Source organism: Cheilinus undulatus, linkage group 22, assembly GCF_018320785.1.
Source record: "Cheilinus undulatus linkage group 22, ASM1832078v1, whole genome shotgun sequence".
NCBI lineage: Eukaryota > Metazoa > Chordata > Actinopteri > Labriformes > Labridae > Cheilinus > Cheilinus undulatus.
In genome coordinates, this window is record NC_054886.1 from 17,287,341 (window position 1) to 17,306,053 (window position 18,713).

Sequence of the window (18,713 nt, forward strand, 5' to 3'; positions counted from 1 at the left end):
CACACATCTCAAAAAAGTATGAACAGGTGAGGTTCATGTTTGCAATTGTGCTCTCCTCTTTTAACAACAGTCTGTTAACATCTGGGAAGTGAAGAGACCAGTTGCTGGAGTTTTGGGAGAGGATGGTTGTCCCATTCTTGTCTGGTGTAGGATTCTAGCTGCTCAACAGTCCTGGGCCTTCTTTGCCAAATTTTTCATTTTATGATGAACCAAATGTTTTCCGCTGGTGAAAGGTCTGGACTGCAGGCAGGCCAGTTCAGCACCTGGACTCTTCTGCTGTGAAGACAAGCTCTTTTGATGGATGCTGTATGTGGTTTAGCATTGTCTTGCTGAAATATACAAGGCCTTTCCTTAAAGATCTATCTGGATGGGAGCTCTAAACTCTCTTTTTACTGTACTTTTCAGCACTGATAGATTATTTTATGTGTAAGTTGCCCATGCCATAGGCACTAATGCAACCCATGCCATCAGGGATGCAGGCTTTTGAACTGTGCACTTCAGTCTGCAGGACACTGTGGTTTCCAAAAAGTTTATATTTTGACTCATCTGACCACAGAACAGTTTTACCTCAGACCACTTTAAATGAGCTTTGGCCCAGAGAAGACAGTGATGTCTCTTGATCATGTTCACAAATGGCTTTTTCTTTGCATGACACAACTTTAACTTGTATTTGTGGATGGCACAGGGAACTGTGTTGACTGGCAGTGATTTCTGGAAGTGTTCCTGAGCCCATGCCGTGAATTCCAGTACAGGATCCTACCTGTTTTTAATGCAGTGCTGCCTGAAAGCCCAAAGTTCACAAACATCCAACATTAACCTTAGGCCTTGTCACTTGCACACAGAGATTTCTTCAAGTTCTCTGAATATTTTGATTATCTGTAGATGGTAGAGATTCAAAGGCTTTGCTATTTTATGTTCAACATTCTTTGAAATCTTTCCACAATTTGCAGATGTAGTGTTTTGCAGATTAATGAATCTTTGCCCATCTTTACTTCTGGGAGAATCTGTCTTTCTAATACGTTTCTTTTATATTTCTTACCTGCTGACAGTTAACCCAATAGTTGCAAAATGCCCCTCCCACTTACTTTTCCAGCCTTTTGTTGCCCCATCCCTACTTTCTTGAGTTGTGTTCCTGGCCATCAACAGCAGAATGAACAATAATTTTTGCAATAAAATGGAAAATGTCTCAGTTTAACATCTGATGTGTTGTTTGTGTTCTACTGTGAATAAAATACGGGTTTATGAGATTTGCAAATCATTGCATTCTGCTTTTATTTACATTTTACATAGCCTGCAAGTTTTTTGTTGTTGTTGTTTATTTATTTATTTTTTTTAAGAATTGGGGTTCTACATTGTTGTTGTAATTTTCAAATCTTGCCATTATTCGCAAGGCAAGGACATTTCTCATAAAACTCAGTTTGGAATGGACTGGAATGGACACCCATCCCCTTGATGTGAACACACAAAATGTAGTGGAAAGCTCGAGTAAGGATGAGGGGTGAATTGGGATTGGGCCAAACGTTGCACAAATATCCACTCTGACTCAAGAATGAGTTGTTTAGATTTTGGAGGTCAAAGGTCACTGGACCTCATGTTCATCCCTTGCTTGTAAAAAGTATGTTTATAATGGTTTGGGAGATTTTCTGTGTCAAGAATAAATTAATTGCATTGCAATAGCTCACTGCCCAGAAATGGTATACCTCACAGAGGCATAAATGCGAGGGGGTAGCTGTAGTTGTTGGTAGAATTTTCTCATTGTATTCTCATTTGAAGGGTGTTAAGAAACTATATTTTAACTATTTTAACTAAAGCAAAGATTTCTTTAATGTACAGAACCTTAAATATGTACATTGTTATCTTTTTTGGAATGAGTTTGCATGTTTCTTTTTGGACCCTCCCATCATTGCTCAGTCTGTTTTATGTTTGAAAAATAATGAAAGCCCTCTCTTGCATTGACACCTGTTAAAAGACTTGTTCTGGCCATACTTAGGTGTTTTGGAAAAATGACATCTCTACAGTTCTCTTCAGTCACAACTCCTTAAATATTCTAGTGGGGATAAACTAGCTGTAGATGAAGTAAACACAACGACATGGGAGGCCCCATTATACATTGCTTTCACAATCAGGAAAATCTTCTCTCTTGTCGAAGTGGTTGAAGAAGTTGTAACACTGGATATCAAAAAAAGGATAACGTTCAAAATATGTAGGACTGTCTTATTCAGTGCATCCAGTCTGAATCCTGGGGTTGTGGGTCTTTCCTCCTCGGAGGTGAGCGCACCCCATTTTACCATAAGAACCCCAAAGGATGTTGTGCACATGCGCGTTGTGCAATCTACCGGAGCGCGAGAGGTAGGGAAGGGAGTCCTAATGGCGGAGACTGTACGGTCGCCTTTTGACTACCGGGAACCACCGACCCTCGACAGCGACGGGGATGGGAGCAAACCGCCGCCTCCACGGGGGTGAGTGAGCATAGCTAGCCCCGGTTCCGTCGTCCCGCGCGGGCTTTTATTAGCCAGAGATTTCTGAATAAAAATGAGGAGCTCGAGACGCACGCGCAGCGGGCGTGCACGTCCATTTAGTTAACGTTAGGAGCCTTTATTCGCGTGCATGATTTCAGCGTTATTTTGCAGAAAACGGAGCAAAAAAACATTATTTATGTTTGGTTTTTGATTGCAGTTGACGTGCCATGTGATGCAGCGTCTTCCTCGATTGGGTTTTCATCGTCTAACGTTAAAATTTGATGTTTTGACGGCAGAGAAGTCTCAGCGTTAGCTGCTGGGAGCTAACAGGCTAGCCATATGTTTAGCATTCATGTTAGCATAAACCCAGCAGGAATAGACAGCCATGGGTTTAGAAGGCTAATTATCTGTTCTTTTGTCGATAACCACCAACGCATTAAAACCCTCGTATTTAATCTAGCGTCCGGAATTTAAACACTGTTCAAATCCAGTGGAGTGTTTTTATTCTGCTCTTAAATATGCTTCAGTGTCTGGCTGTTGCAGATCATGACTTGTGTTTTGTTTGGCTTTGAGTAAACAAAGTTGCTGAGCTTTGACAAAGTGGATCCAACAACCTTTGACTGTCACCAGGATTAACGAATACAGGAAACATGGCATTGATTATCCCCTCCTGTAAATGCATATTTAATTCTGACGTGATTGAATAATGAGGTGGACTATGAAAAATATTTAGATAAAACAGATTTAATCACAGTTTCCTAATTAGTGCAAGTTTTCAGTAACCATTTTCCAATGTCCTGGTCTGAGTTCATCACATGACAGCAAGGAGTCATGACAGGTTTCTCAGGCAAAGCTGCTAAAATGAAATACCAGCAGTAATGAGGTGCTATAATATACTGTTTACTTTGAAAAAGTAACAAATGTTGGTATCTGGTGGTATTCATCAGGATGACAAACTTTGCCATTTAAATGGAAAACATTTTAATGAACTGGAACCTGTGTGCAGCCCTTTTGTTTTTTAAGTTAATTTGAATAAAAATGTAAGTAACGTAGCAAAAGAAAACCTGCACAGTTTATTCTCCAACCCAGGATAAAGATTTTATACTTTCTCTGCATTACAACACTGGCAATGGCATATCTCTTTATTGCCAATACATGCAAATTAGAACTGTTATCCTTGGCTTTTGTTTATTGTAATGGGATAAATCTCTAACATTACTAGTGGTAATTATTACTAGATTATAGGTACAGATAAATTATGAAGGATGCATGATATCGGTATCAGCAGATATGACATTTTCTGCCAGTGATTACATCCTGTATATCAGCAGTATATATGTGCAAAAAGTTTGTGAAATTCTAGGCTTATCCAGCATTACATGGCCTGTTCATCCTCATTTCTTACAGTGTGTTTCAAGGACTGAAGTTTTGGGTCTGAACTACAGTTATACATTGGTATTGATATAAATATCTGTATCAACAGAAGCAAATTTGTGAATATCAGCTCATCAGACATCTGCAAAAATCTAATATTGTGCATCCCTATCAGTAATGTCACTGCATCTGGTTTTCTGATATGTTTAAAAACATTTTTAACACAAATTGAGCTTAAATAAAAAATGCAGATAATTTTGAATAGTGTCATTATTTAGTATTTCCTGCCATAATTCTGATCGTTCAAAGCATCACAGACAAGCAGGCTAGTGGTAGACCTGTTATTGGCCTGGACTATAATTAATGCTTATATTTGGCACTCAGATGACTATCAGTGTTGGCATTTACAGATAATCTGCCTAAATGAATTCATTTAGAGTTGCGCTACTTTCGCTCAACTGCAAGATGTGCCTTCCCCTTTGGTTTTGTTTTCCCTCTAGTCTGAACTAACATCCTGCCCATAACTTCTCTGGCTTACTTGATGTCATACAACTACCAGCCAATCAACACTGAGGCTTGGGTGTCACTGACTACTGTGTTATTCTGGTCTGTTTCTCATTTTGACAGAGCTAGAGCATTTTTTTTTTTTTTTACATTTCATTAATTTTAAAAAATAAGATTTACTTTTGCCGCATTAAGTGCATTTTGTTTGCTATGACAAATGCATATCGTTATCGGACACATGCACTACTAATCATTAGTATCCATATTAAGCAGACAGATGTCCATACAAGAATTTATTGACAGTTTATAATTAGGTTATTATTTATGGAAGTATTTTATTCGCAAAGCAGTTAGGGGTGTATAGGTTTTTAACCTGTGTGCATAAGGTTGGATTTTTAAGAATACATTATGAATTTTCCCCTCCGATTTTGGAAGTATTAAGCGTTCCAAAAATCATGTATTAGTGTGCCTCTAATGAGAACTTGGAAGTTTAGATGTAGTGAATATGAATGTCTCTTTTATATGTGATTTATTCATGATGTTGCCTTCTCTGTATATCCAAATCAGCCTTTCTACTGTTGTGCAGAAATAGAAATTTAGATGTCTGTTTTGATCACTTGTTGAATCCAAGACACTTGAAAGTGATATCAAGATGTTGTCAAAACTCTGTAATTACATCACTGTCGTCTTACAGACTTGTTAAATAAGAATTTGGAAAATTTTAGGGTTTTGTTTTTGTGTGTGTGTGTGAATGAGTCACTCACCTTTAAATGTTACGTGAACAAATTCATAAAAGGTTTTGGCAAATGTAGATCATGCCCTACTTAATCTACTTGCCCTCCAGCTGAATATTTACAAGAGTGAAAGTCTGCAGCGCTGCCTTGTCTAAATGTATCATAATCTTTTACAGCCGGGTGTGTGGGAGGAAAAGGAAAGGGACACCTGTGAAGGTGTGCGACCGAGCGTACGTAACAGAAGATGAGGAGGAGGAGAGCATGTCAGAACACAGCTACAGCCCTGGTATTTATAGATTCACACACAAAAACAATAACACGCACACCCATGTTGCCACCTGCTGCCTGTGTTTTTTATGCACTTTGATTAATATGCAAGAGTTTTATTGCAAAATTAGCAAGGTGAGGTCTTAAGAAGAGATCTGATGTCTAATAAAACAGGTAAGTTTCATTCAAACTTGCACAAGAATCCTGAAAGTTTCCTTTTCCCCTCCATGGTATGTCCACTGACTGGCAGGAAAATTAAATGCTAGAAAAGATAATTGTGAACAAACAAGTCAGGAATTATTCATGATAGATTACAGGAAATTTAGGATGTACTCTATTTAAACTCAGTGTTCTTCTCCAGGGGACAGCCAGTATCCAGAGGGGGCTGAAGACCGCCTCCCCCCACCTGGCAGTCCCTACTACCTGCCTGATCCCACTCAGCTCTGGTAAGGAGGACCATCAACATGATGAATGTGTTTTGTTTTTCTTACACCTGGCACAAACCCAAAGATTTTTAAAATCTTAATCAATTTTTATTTTTTAATGTGAGAGAGCACACATGGCGACATATAATAACAGATTTAACAGAGTCATACACCAACAACCAGAGTCTTCACTCTCTCACTCTCTGCACGGTCAGACTCAACTTTAGAGGGGACAAGCTAAATGTGTGCAACATCAATTGTAGTTGCAGTTTTGGTCCAGCTCTCTCCCTTGCCAATTTGACTGTGGTATGCTCTACAGGACATGTTGTTGCCAGAAATCAACAGGTTGCTCCTCCATTTCTGACATTGATCTTAGTTTATGTTTTATGTTTACTATTTTTGCCATCACTGTGTTTGTTGTGCTTCCTCCCTTGGACAGCTTACTCCCTCTGTTTAACATAATCCAGCTTATTCCTGCTCCGCTGTCTTCTGTGTTCCCCCCACGCAACAGGATTTCTGATAAGCATGTTTAATATTTACCATCTCAAGGTAAAGGAGCTTCAGTTGTCTTCTGAGCACATTGGAGAGGAAAAGATCACTTTGACCTGGGGTTGCAGCTAACGGCATTCGTCATTGTCAATACTTGCTGGTGACTGAAGCGATTAGTCACCTTGTGATGTGGCTTTTTCCCGTAACTACTTGATAATTGTTATTGAGGTTATATGCCATGATGAATCCAAATTCAAGCTATATTTTTGTCCTGGACTTGAGAATAGCCAGTGATAATATAGGTTCGATTATTTTTTTATGTGTTGTCTGGTAATGTCAATAATATCTTTTTATGAATAACTGAAAAATGCAAATAAATACACATAATTTAACCCTTAGGGGAGGTTACACACTTTTCATTCTTCATTTTTTTTTTGATAATTTTGTGTGATGTGTTCATGTATATGGTATGAATTTTGGTAAGACTGTGCATTTTCATCTGATTTTGTTATTTCCTATCTGGGTGTCATTCTGGGCTTTTGATTGGAATTGATCATTTTTACTACTCTCCACTAGATGGAATCATTTCGTCCTTATTTGGCATAAGGAGAAAAAACATGCTAAACATGCAAAAAATGATTATGCATTCCTCCACTTAAACTATTCCTCTCCATATATACAACATACATCTATAAATACTGCATTTTTTACAGTGTCTCTCTTCCTGCCTTTAATGTATTTATACAACTTAATCCCGACTGAAATTGCAAATGCACCCCCCCCCTTCCATTATGTTCCCCCAAATAAATAAATGCACCTTACACATACACCTATATATATATATAGTATACACATATATATATATAGTATACACATATATATATATATATATATACACACACAACACACACCCAAAAACACAGCCTTTCAGCACCCTCAAACTCAAAATATCAATGCTATGAGTTTCTGCCTGTCTCTGTCTAGTTTTGTTTACACTGTACTTTGTTTACACTTACAGTGTTAACACTTGTTTGAACGCAGTATTGTCGCATCTTTCTGCAGGTATTGCAAGTATGTTGTCCTTCACCTGTCCTGTTCTGTCTTGCACCACTTAATAAAAAAAGAAAAAGAATAATAATTATGCATAACAATCAATGTTGCTGCTAATCATTGACATATCCTAGGCTGTAATAATTCAATGTAAAAATTTACTGTGCATGTAGCATACTATATATCTATATATATATCTATATCTATATCTATATATATATATATATATATATATAGATATAGATATATCTATATCTATATATATATATATATATATATATATATATATATATATATACACACATACATAGTGGTATCATGACAAAACAAACTGGCATTCGAAGGGTTAAAATCTTTAAAATCAATCAATATTTGATATCAATAGGTAGGTCAGTTTAAGATAAAAAATTTAGGTCAATGACAGTAGAATAAAATTTTAATATATTTTTTTTTTTATAGCTACTGGATGAAAAGCAATTTTTTGTGCTTAGTAGCTTGAGAGTCAGTATTTGACATTGCACAAAAAATGATAACGCATAAAATAAATGTTGCTGCTAATCACTGAAATAAAAGAAAATGATGGCATCATGACAAAAACTGGCAACCAAAGGGTTAAAACTTTAAAATTAATGAATATTTGATATTAATGATTAGGTCAGTCTTAGTTGAAGAAAATTAGCTCAATGTAAGTAGAACAAAATATGAACCTTTAATATTTTTTTTATAGCTACCACATAAAAAGCACCTTTTTTTGTGCTTGAGTGTCACAAATATTAAAGCAATCTCTCAGGGTTAAATGTTCATAGAGATTCATTAATCTGATTTGTTTTGTGTTTTATTTCCAGCGTGCCAGAGCTTGGGGAGGAAGGGGCAAGTGGAGTTAGGGGACCAGTGCTCTTTCATCCGCCGCCAAACTGCAGGATTCGAGAAGTCCACTGTGGGACACAAGTGCGACTGGTTGTCATCGCAATCAGAGACATCGCCAAAGGGGAGGAGATTACAGTGGACTACAGCCTGACGGATTGGGGCGAGAATGCTATGGTGGGTTGAAAACTTTATAGTAACCTAAATGTAAACCAAAAGGAATACCTTAAGGATGAGTGTGACAGGAGTTTGTTTTTTCTATGTAACAAAATTCTGTTAAAGACTAATGGAGCTGATTCATCAGTTAGCTACAGCTCTGTTTCATCTTCATAAGGCCATTAATACCCAGCTGAAGTCTTCTGTCTACTGCCAGTTAAAATTTTAAACAAATTTTGACAAAAGCAGAAAAAAAAATCATATGTTCAACTTCAATGTGAAAAGACGTGCTTTTAAAGCTACATGATGAGCTAACAAAGCCTGTTTTAATTTGAAAATCTGACTAATCAGGAAGAAGAGGCTGGCCCCCACCCGCTGTCCCTGTCTGTGTCTGATTACCTCACCCCCTCCTGGTCACTATCACCCTCATCCTCCCCTCTCACACACTCTGAGCCCAGCGACTCTGACCGTGAGGAGGATGAAGAGGAGGAAGATGACGATGATGACGACGACGATGAAGAGGAGGAGATTGAGGAACTAAGGGGTCGTATGCTTCGGCGCCGCAAGAAGCGCAAGATGCCCACAGTGGTCAATTCAAAGAAGAAAAATACCCCGACACCGTCAAGGGGACCTGGGCGCCCCTGCTCCTCATTTTCCCGCCCAGCACCTGTTGGACCCCCGTCTAGATCACAGTCCCAGCCCCCGGTCAGCTCCCTGGCGTCCCCAACCACCAACATCAACAACAACATCAGTATAAACATCAGCAGCTCCAGCAATTCAACACTGAGCCGGAGGCAGCACTGCCCGTACTGCGGGCGCCATTACCGCTCCCTTGCACGCCACCTAGAGAAGCATCACGCCAACCAGCCAGAGGTCCGAACTGCTATGGAGCTCGCACACCTGCACAACTCTTCAAACGGCAACTCATCACACCCTCGCCCATCGTCATCCTCCACCTCTGCTACCCACAGTCATTCCTTTGCGGTCCCGCAGCCCTCGGCCTCCAACCCTGCTCCTCCCTCGCTCTTCTCCAGGGAGAGGGAGTCGCCAGCCACACGCTCAAGCACAGGTGGTGTCTCTTTCTCCCTTTCGCTTTCACCGCCTTCGACTCAGCCCACAGCCTCCAAAAAGGCCCCCAGCTTACCAGTGCCCACGGCAAAACGCCCTCCACTGCCCCAGATGGTGTCACGGGTAACGAGTCCATCACCCCCTCCTCAGTCTGCTCCCAAGAGAGGACGGAAGATGAAGAAGGAGAACCAGGAGGAGCAGCAAAAAGTGGAGGTGGAAAGCTTGAGGAGTCAAGAGGAGCTGGCTCCACCCCCGACTCCTGAGCCAGACGTAGATCCAGAGGAAGATCTGGAACTGAGTGGAGAGGGGGAAGAAGATGCACCGGAGGAGAAGAACGGAGAGATTGTAAGGTGTGGCTTCTTTTTCTTGCACAGTCCTTACTCAAAAATACCCCCAAAAAATCAAAAGGTGATAATCCAAGTGTTGAAAAAAATGGTATGGTAAAGTGTAGGAGTGTGACGAGATCTTGCTGGACTATAGTGTCACAAGATTTGCCGTCTAGGTGATAATAAAGCAGTCACTTCAGCTCACACCTGCCCAAATGAGCGTGAGAGGAGAGTGAGAGAAAGCATGCCAGTGCTCTAATGATCCAGACTTACATCGCTCATCTCCTGTGACCTTTTGTCATTTCCTTAACTATGCAAATGTTTGCAATATGACAAAATGATTGTCAAATAATTTTATATGGGATTTTCCCGCATTATGAGAGTGAGATTTGGAGGATTGTAACATTTTGTGCGCAATTCCTTCAGCGAAATTCAAATCCTGAAGCAAGTTGTAAAATAAAAGCACTGCAGAAAAAAATCCCTCAATTAAAGATGCCAGTGTTTATTAGTGTGCAAAGACCCCATAGAGGGCAGCTGTTTAAACTGGAAGAAGATAAAGTCATCTTAGATGTTTTTCCAGAGAATTTTTTTGTATTCTAAGAAAGTTTTTGTATTTTTTTCCTCAAAGAAGGGGATGATAAGATTTTGATATTTGTAGGGCTGACATCCCTAACATGATTGAGTGTGGTAGTTACAAACAAAGCAGTGATGCTAATTGTTTCACAGCAGTTATTGTGAAATTCGGTGTATAAGCCTTTTTCGGTGTTTAACTTTTAATATTCTTCATTGCTGGGATACATAACAACACAGGCCAGACTGGCGGGGATTTGGTGCCACTTTTTAACCGCTTTTCTTGCTCATTAGGTAATAATCGTGCATTTTAAGACAACAGGAAGTGTACTTTTTTGTTGACATCACTGTTAAGTGCTGGTTAGACTAAAAACACTCCTCAGTAAGAACAGCAAGTGACCGGCAAAGGAGGGTAGAGTAGCGCAGTTACTGAGGCAGAGCTCAACTACCGCACTGTAGCTCATAGATTCCCAAACACTACAGTGAAAACAGATGCTACATGAAGAGCAACACAGCTGCACTACATAATGTGAACTTAACAGAATCAAAAACATGTCATAGGAAGAAGGTTTAATTTCTTCCTCCCTTGGAAGATTCCAAAACAATAGACTGTGGCTTTTAGACCAGTGCTACTTAATATCTGAATTTTATGGTACATTCACGAGAACCTAGAAACTCATCACCACAAACGTGCAGGAAGAGCAGGATGTTTTTGGACTGCCGCCTTTCGTCACATTGTGTCTCTGCGCTGCCCTCTGTCTCAGTTTCTATCCCCAGTGGCTATTTATTTCAGCAGTCAGCAAATACTTTATTAAGTTCCTCTAGAATCTTATTACCAGGCCCATGTTTGGGTTAGTGTCTGCTGTGGATAGAAAGGAGAACAATGTTCAGGAGTTACGATCTGGGCTGAAAAAGCTGGTTGTTTCCATCGCTGTCATTTGAAAATGACAGAAACAGAAGAGTTATCCCAGGTTATTTTGTATTTAATTGGCAGCTGTTGTGCTGCGATCGCCATTTCTTATAGTTATAGACAGTTATTTCAGTATTTGTATGAGTATAGGCAGAAGTATGCTGATTTGCTTTGACCTTAGGGTTATTTCAGTACATGTATTCAGTATTTGTTATTTCAGTATTCGTAAATTCATTAAGACTGCCAGCCAGGGTGCAGTGACTACACTGTTGCTGAATATGTTGGTCCAGAAATAATGTGTTTTTTTCCAACAACCACATGGTTGGTTGATGATTGTAATTTGAGTGGACCAGGTTTTACTTTGGCTGACTGCAGTCCTAGTCATTTCATCGTGTGTGATTACTTTGAATCAAATTTTCTACATTTCATCTTATGGTGTCTGCAGTTATCATGCTTATATCAGCTGGTGGATGAGTCAGACATCATTGAGAAACGTTTTTTGTAGAGGAAGTTTTTTCTGATCTGAAAACATCTGATCTGTGACCAAATCCACTATCTAGTCTAAACCAGAAGATTACACAGGCCTCTGTTTGCTTGTGACTGTTTTGATGCAGTCAGATAAAGCTTATGTTAGCTATCATTCACCCTCAAATTAACAGGAATTGTGGGTTTATTTTGGATTCTAAATACCTTTTTTTGGTTGCAAAGGTATGGTGCTGAACACAAAAAGAAGATGGATATAGACACTGAGTTACCTTATTAAAAACTGTTAGTTTATGACTCTTCCTATCTTATCCTATTGTTGAACAATGTTGTTGCATATTTAACTTGTATCATTCAGGTCTAATATCAGCAATCATTTAGCAAGAGTAAGAGGTAGCAGGCGCATGACAAATGAATCCACAGAAACAAATGCAAACAAAGAGCAAGATAAAAACACATAACAGGATCTGTCACAGTAATCGGTTGGAAGAAAGAAGCTTGTTCTAAAAATGTGTGCCTTAAAATACTCTAGTAAAGTTCTGGTTCCTGAATATTTTACTTTAGCACAGTAAAGAAGTAATTCTTGTGTATTTAACTTGATTAACTGATTAATTACGTGTTTTTCTGCTTTTTTTTAATTCCTTTCTGCTCTCTGTTTTGTTTCCCAGGCATCACATCTCTCCACTTCTCTCCTCCCTCTCTTGTTTGGTTCTCTACCTCCGCCGTCAGCAGCACTCCTCCTTCCTGTCTCTAACCCGCTCCCCTCACTCTGCCGAGGCCTGGCGCCTGCTCTGCCACTCCAGCCTCTCCCTGCTCATCCTCTACAACCGCCACCGGGAATGTGAAGTGGCCAAGCTCACCATCCAGGACTACCGTAACCGTGTCACCCCCCAGCCCTGCTCCAGCAACAGCCCCCCCTCTGGTATGGAAGCCCTCCTGTCCCCATTTGAGCGCCAAGTCCTCTACCATCTCCCGCGGGCTGGTGTTTTAGGCAAACGTGGTCGCATACAGCCTCTAATTCTCCCGCCACACTGTGAGTCCTGCCTTGACCTCCTCCTTCAAACCAGCCCCAACGTTGGTGTGGATCCAGAGAGTCCTTATGTCTTTTCCCGGCCCTATCACTCCCCTGCCACACCGCTCCGTGGCACGGACCTTCTCAGAAACCTGGCGCGTAGCAGTGGCGCTAAAAACCCCGGGCCGCTGACAGCAACACGTGTGCGACGGCAGGTAGCAATACTTACTCAGCTGCTCCTACTAGAGGAGGGTGAGGGTCAGGGTGGAGCTACAAAACGGCTGGAGGACTTCCTGGAACGAGAGTACCGTGTTACCCAGAACTGCTCTTCCATCAGTCAGGATCCAGCACTGATGGGTCGTGTGGGCCGGGTTGTTATCTACGGGGAGAGGCAGGGTGTGGTTTTCAGAGGGCTGAGTCTGCAGGCCATCTGCCTTGAGTTGGACGGTAAGGAGTTGAACAACAGAAGGTATTTCAGGCTGGCTGGGTTCAATTCAGTGTGCATTCTCTTCTTCTCATAACCTTTTTAGGTCAATTCCTGCACAGCTGTTTAACGTTACATGAAATGTAAACATACATGCTCATTTGAAAGGATAAACAACAGCTCTAAAGCTTCTGTGAGGAGTTTTGAGCTGGTCATACATCAGGCCTGTTGCATCTGCTGAAGATCCAGTGTATAACCTGCACCTTAATACCAAAAACATATCAACACAAACGTAGAGGAAGCAGGATTTAGTTATTGCCCCTGAAGTTATTCACACTCCTTTCTGCACACTACACGTGTCTGTGGACTTTTCCAAACCAAATTTAAATTGCTGGAAATCAGAAGAATGGTTTAAACCTTTTACCCTTTTGGGAAAAACAGACTGCAGCTTATATACTGGGGCAACTTACAGAGATTTTATAATATATGAACTACAGTAGTGAACCAGATCAACAAAAAAAGAGATAGATTGATTTTATTTTAATGCCTGAAGCCACAGCCGGGGGTTAGGTGTCAGAGGAAGATGAGAGAATACTCCAGAAACATGACAAGGATTTATTTTGCACCTTAGACATGTTCTTTGATGCCACATTCCCTCCACCTATGAACAGGTCTACTTTCTTTGAATATCTCTTCTAGTGCATGTGTAAAAAGTGTGTTATGACAGAAGAAAAACATGTTTTTTCTTCTAAATGTCTTGGTGCACAGTAAATCTTTGGCATGTTTCTGCAGCATTTTCTCTATTTCCTCTGTTCACTAGGGATGGGGATCGTTAATTTTTGTTGATATTGATACCCTTTTGATACTCCTTATTGATCCGAGTTCTTATTGTTTCCACTATCAATACTTTTCTATAGTTTGGTGGAAAAACAAAATGGAGACAAATATTTACACTTGAGTTGTCTTAGCTGAGTAGTGATTGAGATAAAAAGCTGTGATTCAGTTTGTCACATCTATGTAATATCCCTCAAATATAAACAAATTCCTTATATTCACAACTGTATTTATTAAGTTTTCTAGTCCAAAACTAAATTTTCCCATTTTTATGTGACATTTGAACACATCATAACATATAGAATATAGTCGTCTAATTTACTGAGGTTACCTGAATGCATCATATTTTACATTTTTCAGCTTGTTAAGTTTGCTAATTAACTTTAATTCTGCCGATTCCACCGTGGATTTGCAACACTGGATCAATACTTTTGACAAACAGGACTTGCTCAAAGTTTTTCAACACTTTTTAGCATTATCTGAGCAGCTGAAGAAGAAAAATGTTCTGAAGCAGCTTAAGTGAGGGATATGAGAGCTTGTTACTCCCAGCGCAGGCGGATATATTTGCATGCGACTCAGAGGCAGCGTCTTTTTTCCTCAAGCCGACAGATGAAGGTATCACACTCTGGTCAAATGTGATGCACAATATTGATGTGTTTTTAGTTTGTGCTCCCCTTGTAAGAACCGATGTACTTTTTACACCAGTTGTATCTTAAAATGACGTTACGTCACAGAGCCTGTGAGACTTGATAACAGTATTTATAAGCCAAAATGTTATTGATTTTTGGGTATTTCAAAAACACAGAACTGGCTTGGGTTTCGATCCCCATCCCTACTGCTCACTCAGGTCCACTTTGTCAAGAAACACACATGAGTTGCAACTATAAATAACATCTTCCTCCTCTTCCTGTGCTGATAAGGAAAACATAAGATAGAGAAGCAGCAAAAACTCCAGAGCAGAGCAAGCATCAATGGCTACTGAACGACACTGATTAAGCCAGAGGCAGAATGAATGTTTGTTTACAGAAGTAGCATGGTAGCCCCACCTAGTGCTTAAATTATGAAGTACAACACAGCCAAACACAGGCTTCATGCTGAAATGTGGGCCATATCTCATTTTATTTCTAGAATTTGCTGCTGCCAATCAAAATTGGATTATGAGCCATAGTTTGGACACCCCTGGTCTAAACTGTGGTACACTATATGGACAAAAGTATTTGGCCGCCTTACCATTACACCAGCAGATATACTGACATATTGATCACAAGCTACAACTAGCTAACTTTCTGTCACCAGTTGGACTACAAGCACTAAGGAGGTCATTGTTGTTTATAATCATAAAATGGTCCACAGGTTTGTATTGAAATAATAGATGTTAAAGCTGGTCCATTTAGTTTTTTTAACTTTAGTTTTGAATGTGGGATTTCCCTGTAGATTCCAAATTACAAAGAAAACTTAAGTACATGCTATTCTGTTTCTCCTCAGTCATGTCCGGCCACTCTGCAGACTCCTTTTCAGAAGATTCAGAGGCAGAGGAGGAAAAGGAAGAAGTGAAAGAGAAAACTGAAGTTACTGTGAAGAAGAAAGGACCAGGGCGACCGCCACGGAAGAAGCGAGCGCCTGTTCCTCCTCCAGTTAGCCCGGTGATAGCCAACGCTCAAAAGAGGAGAGCTGTTCCTCAAAAATCAGGTGATCCGTCAATATCGCTCAGACCTCCTGACTAAAAGTGGAAATGCTTATAAATTCCACCCTAATGGTTCTTTTTTCCATGAATAAACCTTTTATCACAGGAAAGCGCGGCGTGCTGAAGCGCCCCTGGTCAGAGGCCGAGCGTGTAGCAGTGGAGACTCACCTCAAGAGAAACCTCATGGAGCTGCGTGTCCCAGCGAAGGCGGACTGCGAGCGCTGCCTCGAACTCTGCCCGATGCTGGCGAGCAACCAGCGAGACTGGAGAGCGATCAAGTTTTACGTCCACAACCGCATCCAGCTGCTAAAGAAGCAGGGCAGGAGGGAGAGCGCCGCTGGGAACTGCTAGAGCATAAAACCAGACGTAGCAGAGGACACGTACCATAATGTATAAACCACCAGCAATCATACGGAAGAAGAAAAGTCGGAGTGGAGTCTCTTTTTTTTCAATGAGAGCTGAAATAAGCTAAGAAAACAAGCAGGTTGCTCCTGTTAAAGATCGTTCATATTCAGTGTTGATGCCCAGTGTCTGTTTTCCAGATGTATTTTTAAGCGGTTTGACAAGATGTACCTAAGTGTGAGTATGAATTCATACACAGTGAATGCTTTTTAAATTACTTTATAGCCGTTATCACATGCACAGTATGAGCAGAAGAACTGAGAGGAGCATGACGAGTTAGAAACATAGTGAAGCAGTTTTATTATGAACAGTAGCAGGATAAAAATGCCGTTACCCCCTCCCACTCACTCATGGGGATATTTCCAGCTGCGTTCATACATCGCCACCTAATGCAATAAACATTTTGGTGGATAACATCTAGATAAAGTTGGGGTGTGGCTTAAGTATAAGTATTTCTGATACTATATCAGTGTTATCAGCCTCAGATACAGCCTAAAAATGCAGTATCAGATACTGTGACATACACCAGCCAGTGCACATAGAGCATACTGTAATTTATCATCCTCCCCTAAAAATTAAAATGGTTTTAGGTCTTTATGCAAAAGAAAGAGTTGACAGCAGAAAGCATTTAGAAATACAGGAGAGATATGGGATTTTTGGAGCTAAACAGGTCCAGGAAGTTGCAGTAAATGTTTTAAACCACCAGGACACTAACCAATCGTCTTTGGTTTCCTTCGTTCTCTCCCACTGAAAGCTAACGACCAAACATGAATGTGTAAAGCTTTGGAGGAAGAAACAGACATTTCTTATCCTTACAAGTAGACTCTAAGTCTACAGGGATGAGACTTGGATAGTCTGTTTGATTTAGTCCGACAATGTGCTCCAAAACTGACGAGTGTGTGAAGAAGTATCCTCGGGTCTTGGACCATGATGCACCTGTGAAGCGGTTCTTTCATAACCATTGTACCATGATCATTGTCAGACTATTATGTATCAAGGCACGCTTCTACTTGAATTTATTGCGTATCAGAATTTAAAAAGACAAAAAAATATGACATATGGTCTTATTCACAGTGTAAATATTTCCTAATCTATGAAAGTATACAGTAGTGATGACAAAGTTAGTATTGTGTTATTGTGTACATACTGTAAATACTACCTGTACTTATTAAAGTGTATGACATTTTGCTGTGTTTTTCTTAAAATGGATTGTATATGAAGTTTTACATCGTGGACACAGTGAGACAAAGAAATAAACACAAGATCCCATTTTTGATTCACTTTTTTCAAAGAGCACTAATTTTAAAATTGTTGTAAATGAAGTTAAAAAGATAAATGACACCGGCGCGCCGGTAGTTGAGTGGTTAAGGCGCACGCCATATACACAGGCGACCCAGGTTCAAGTCCAGCCCGTGGCACCATTTCCTGCATGTCTCTCCCCACTCTCCTCCCTGTTTCCAACTCTATCCACTGTCCTATCTAAAAAAGGCCAAAAATAAATCTTTAAAAAAAAAAAAAGATAAATGACACCATAAAGAAGTGGCTCCCAATCTTGATAGCCATTTAATAGGAGATTACTTTTAGGTTCCTCATCTTATGTATTTTTCAACAAGTAAAAACAATAAATCATTTAATATAGAATAAACCAAGGCTGAACAATTATGAAAAATAGATCAAATTGTGATTATTTTGGCTATGATGATTTACATGTCATTCTCGTTTTGATTAAGAAAACATACATTGAAGAGGAGAGCAATATTTTTGTAAACTAATTTAAAAAAAGACTTGAATGTCTGCATAATTTTCCTAAAATCTCTGCTGCAAACAAATGTATTAAACTGTTTTTGTACACATTTCAGGCTAAAGAAAAAAAATGCAACTTCAGCAATTTGTAAATTGTTGCAGGTAATATTTTGATTTAATCTAATTTGATTTGGAATAGGGCTGGGCAATCAGTCAAAAATTTGATAAAATCGCAATATGGCCTGCTGCAATATTTCCTTAACATGAAAAACCATGGTTTAATACAATTTTTTTGCCATGCACAAGTGTCTTTTTTAAGATAAGATTCCTTTATTAGTCCCACAAGGGGAAATTCCAATTTACAGCAGCAAAAAGTATCTTAGACAAAGCTGGCCATTGGCGACAGAAACACAATAGAAATAGAGTACAAATAAGAGTAGTGTACTAATAAATACAAAAATATGGAATATAAGGACATCAACTTACAAATTATAGTATAGTACATAGTATTTACAAACAGTTATGTACAGGTTGGGTATATTACAGATTGGGTGTGGTGGAGATATTAATATGTACACCTATATATACACACACACACACACACACACACATATATATATATATATATATATATATATATATATATATATATATATACAAACATGTACAGATTATACATACAAATTAGTTGTTGCACAATTACTTGGAGCAGTTTCTGTCGTGGAGTCTAACAGCTGCAGGAAGGAAAGACCTGCGGTACCTCTCCTTCACACACTTGGGGTGTAGCATCCTATCACCAATGGAGCTCCTTAGTGCAGTGAGTGTGTGTTGGAGGGGGTGGGAGTTGTTGTCCATCATGGAGGACAGCTTGGCTGTCATCCTCCTCTCCCCCACCTCCTCCGCAGGTTCCAGAGGGCATCCAAGGACAGAGATGG

At 39.8% G+C, this 18,713-nt stretch overlaps 1 protein-coding gene across 1 annotated transcript; it reads left to right on the plus strand.

Annotated features, from left to right (window-relative positions):
- Positions 1 to 2,344: 2,344 nt before the first annotated feature.
- On the plus strand, positions 2,345 to 17,304 carry LOC121504881. Its single transcript, XM_041779964.1, has 8 exons — positions 2,345 to 2,459; positions 5,248 to 5,357; positions 5,700 to 5,784; positions 8,148 to 8,343; positions 8,674 to 9,740; positions 12,348 to 13,138; positions 15,435 to 15,638; positions 15,740 to 17,304. The coding sequence occupies exons 1-8, from the start codon at positions 2,368 to 2,370 to the stop codon at positions 15,982 to 15,984; spliced, it is 2,790 nt and encodes a 929-aa protein (XP_041635898.1). The 5' UTR covers positions 2,345 to 2,367; the 3' UTR covers positions 15,985 to 17,304.
- The last annotated feature ends 1,409 nt before the right edge of the window (positions 17,305 to 18,713 follow it).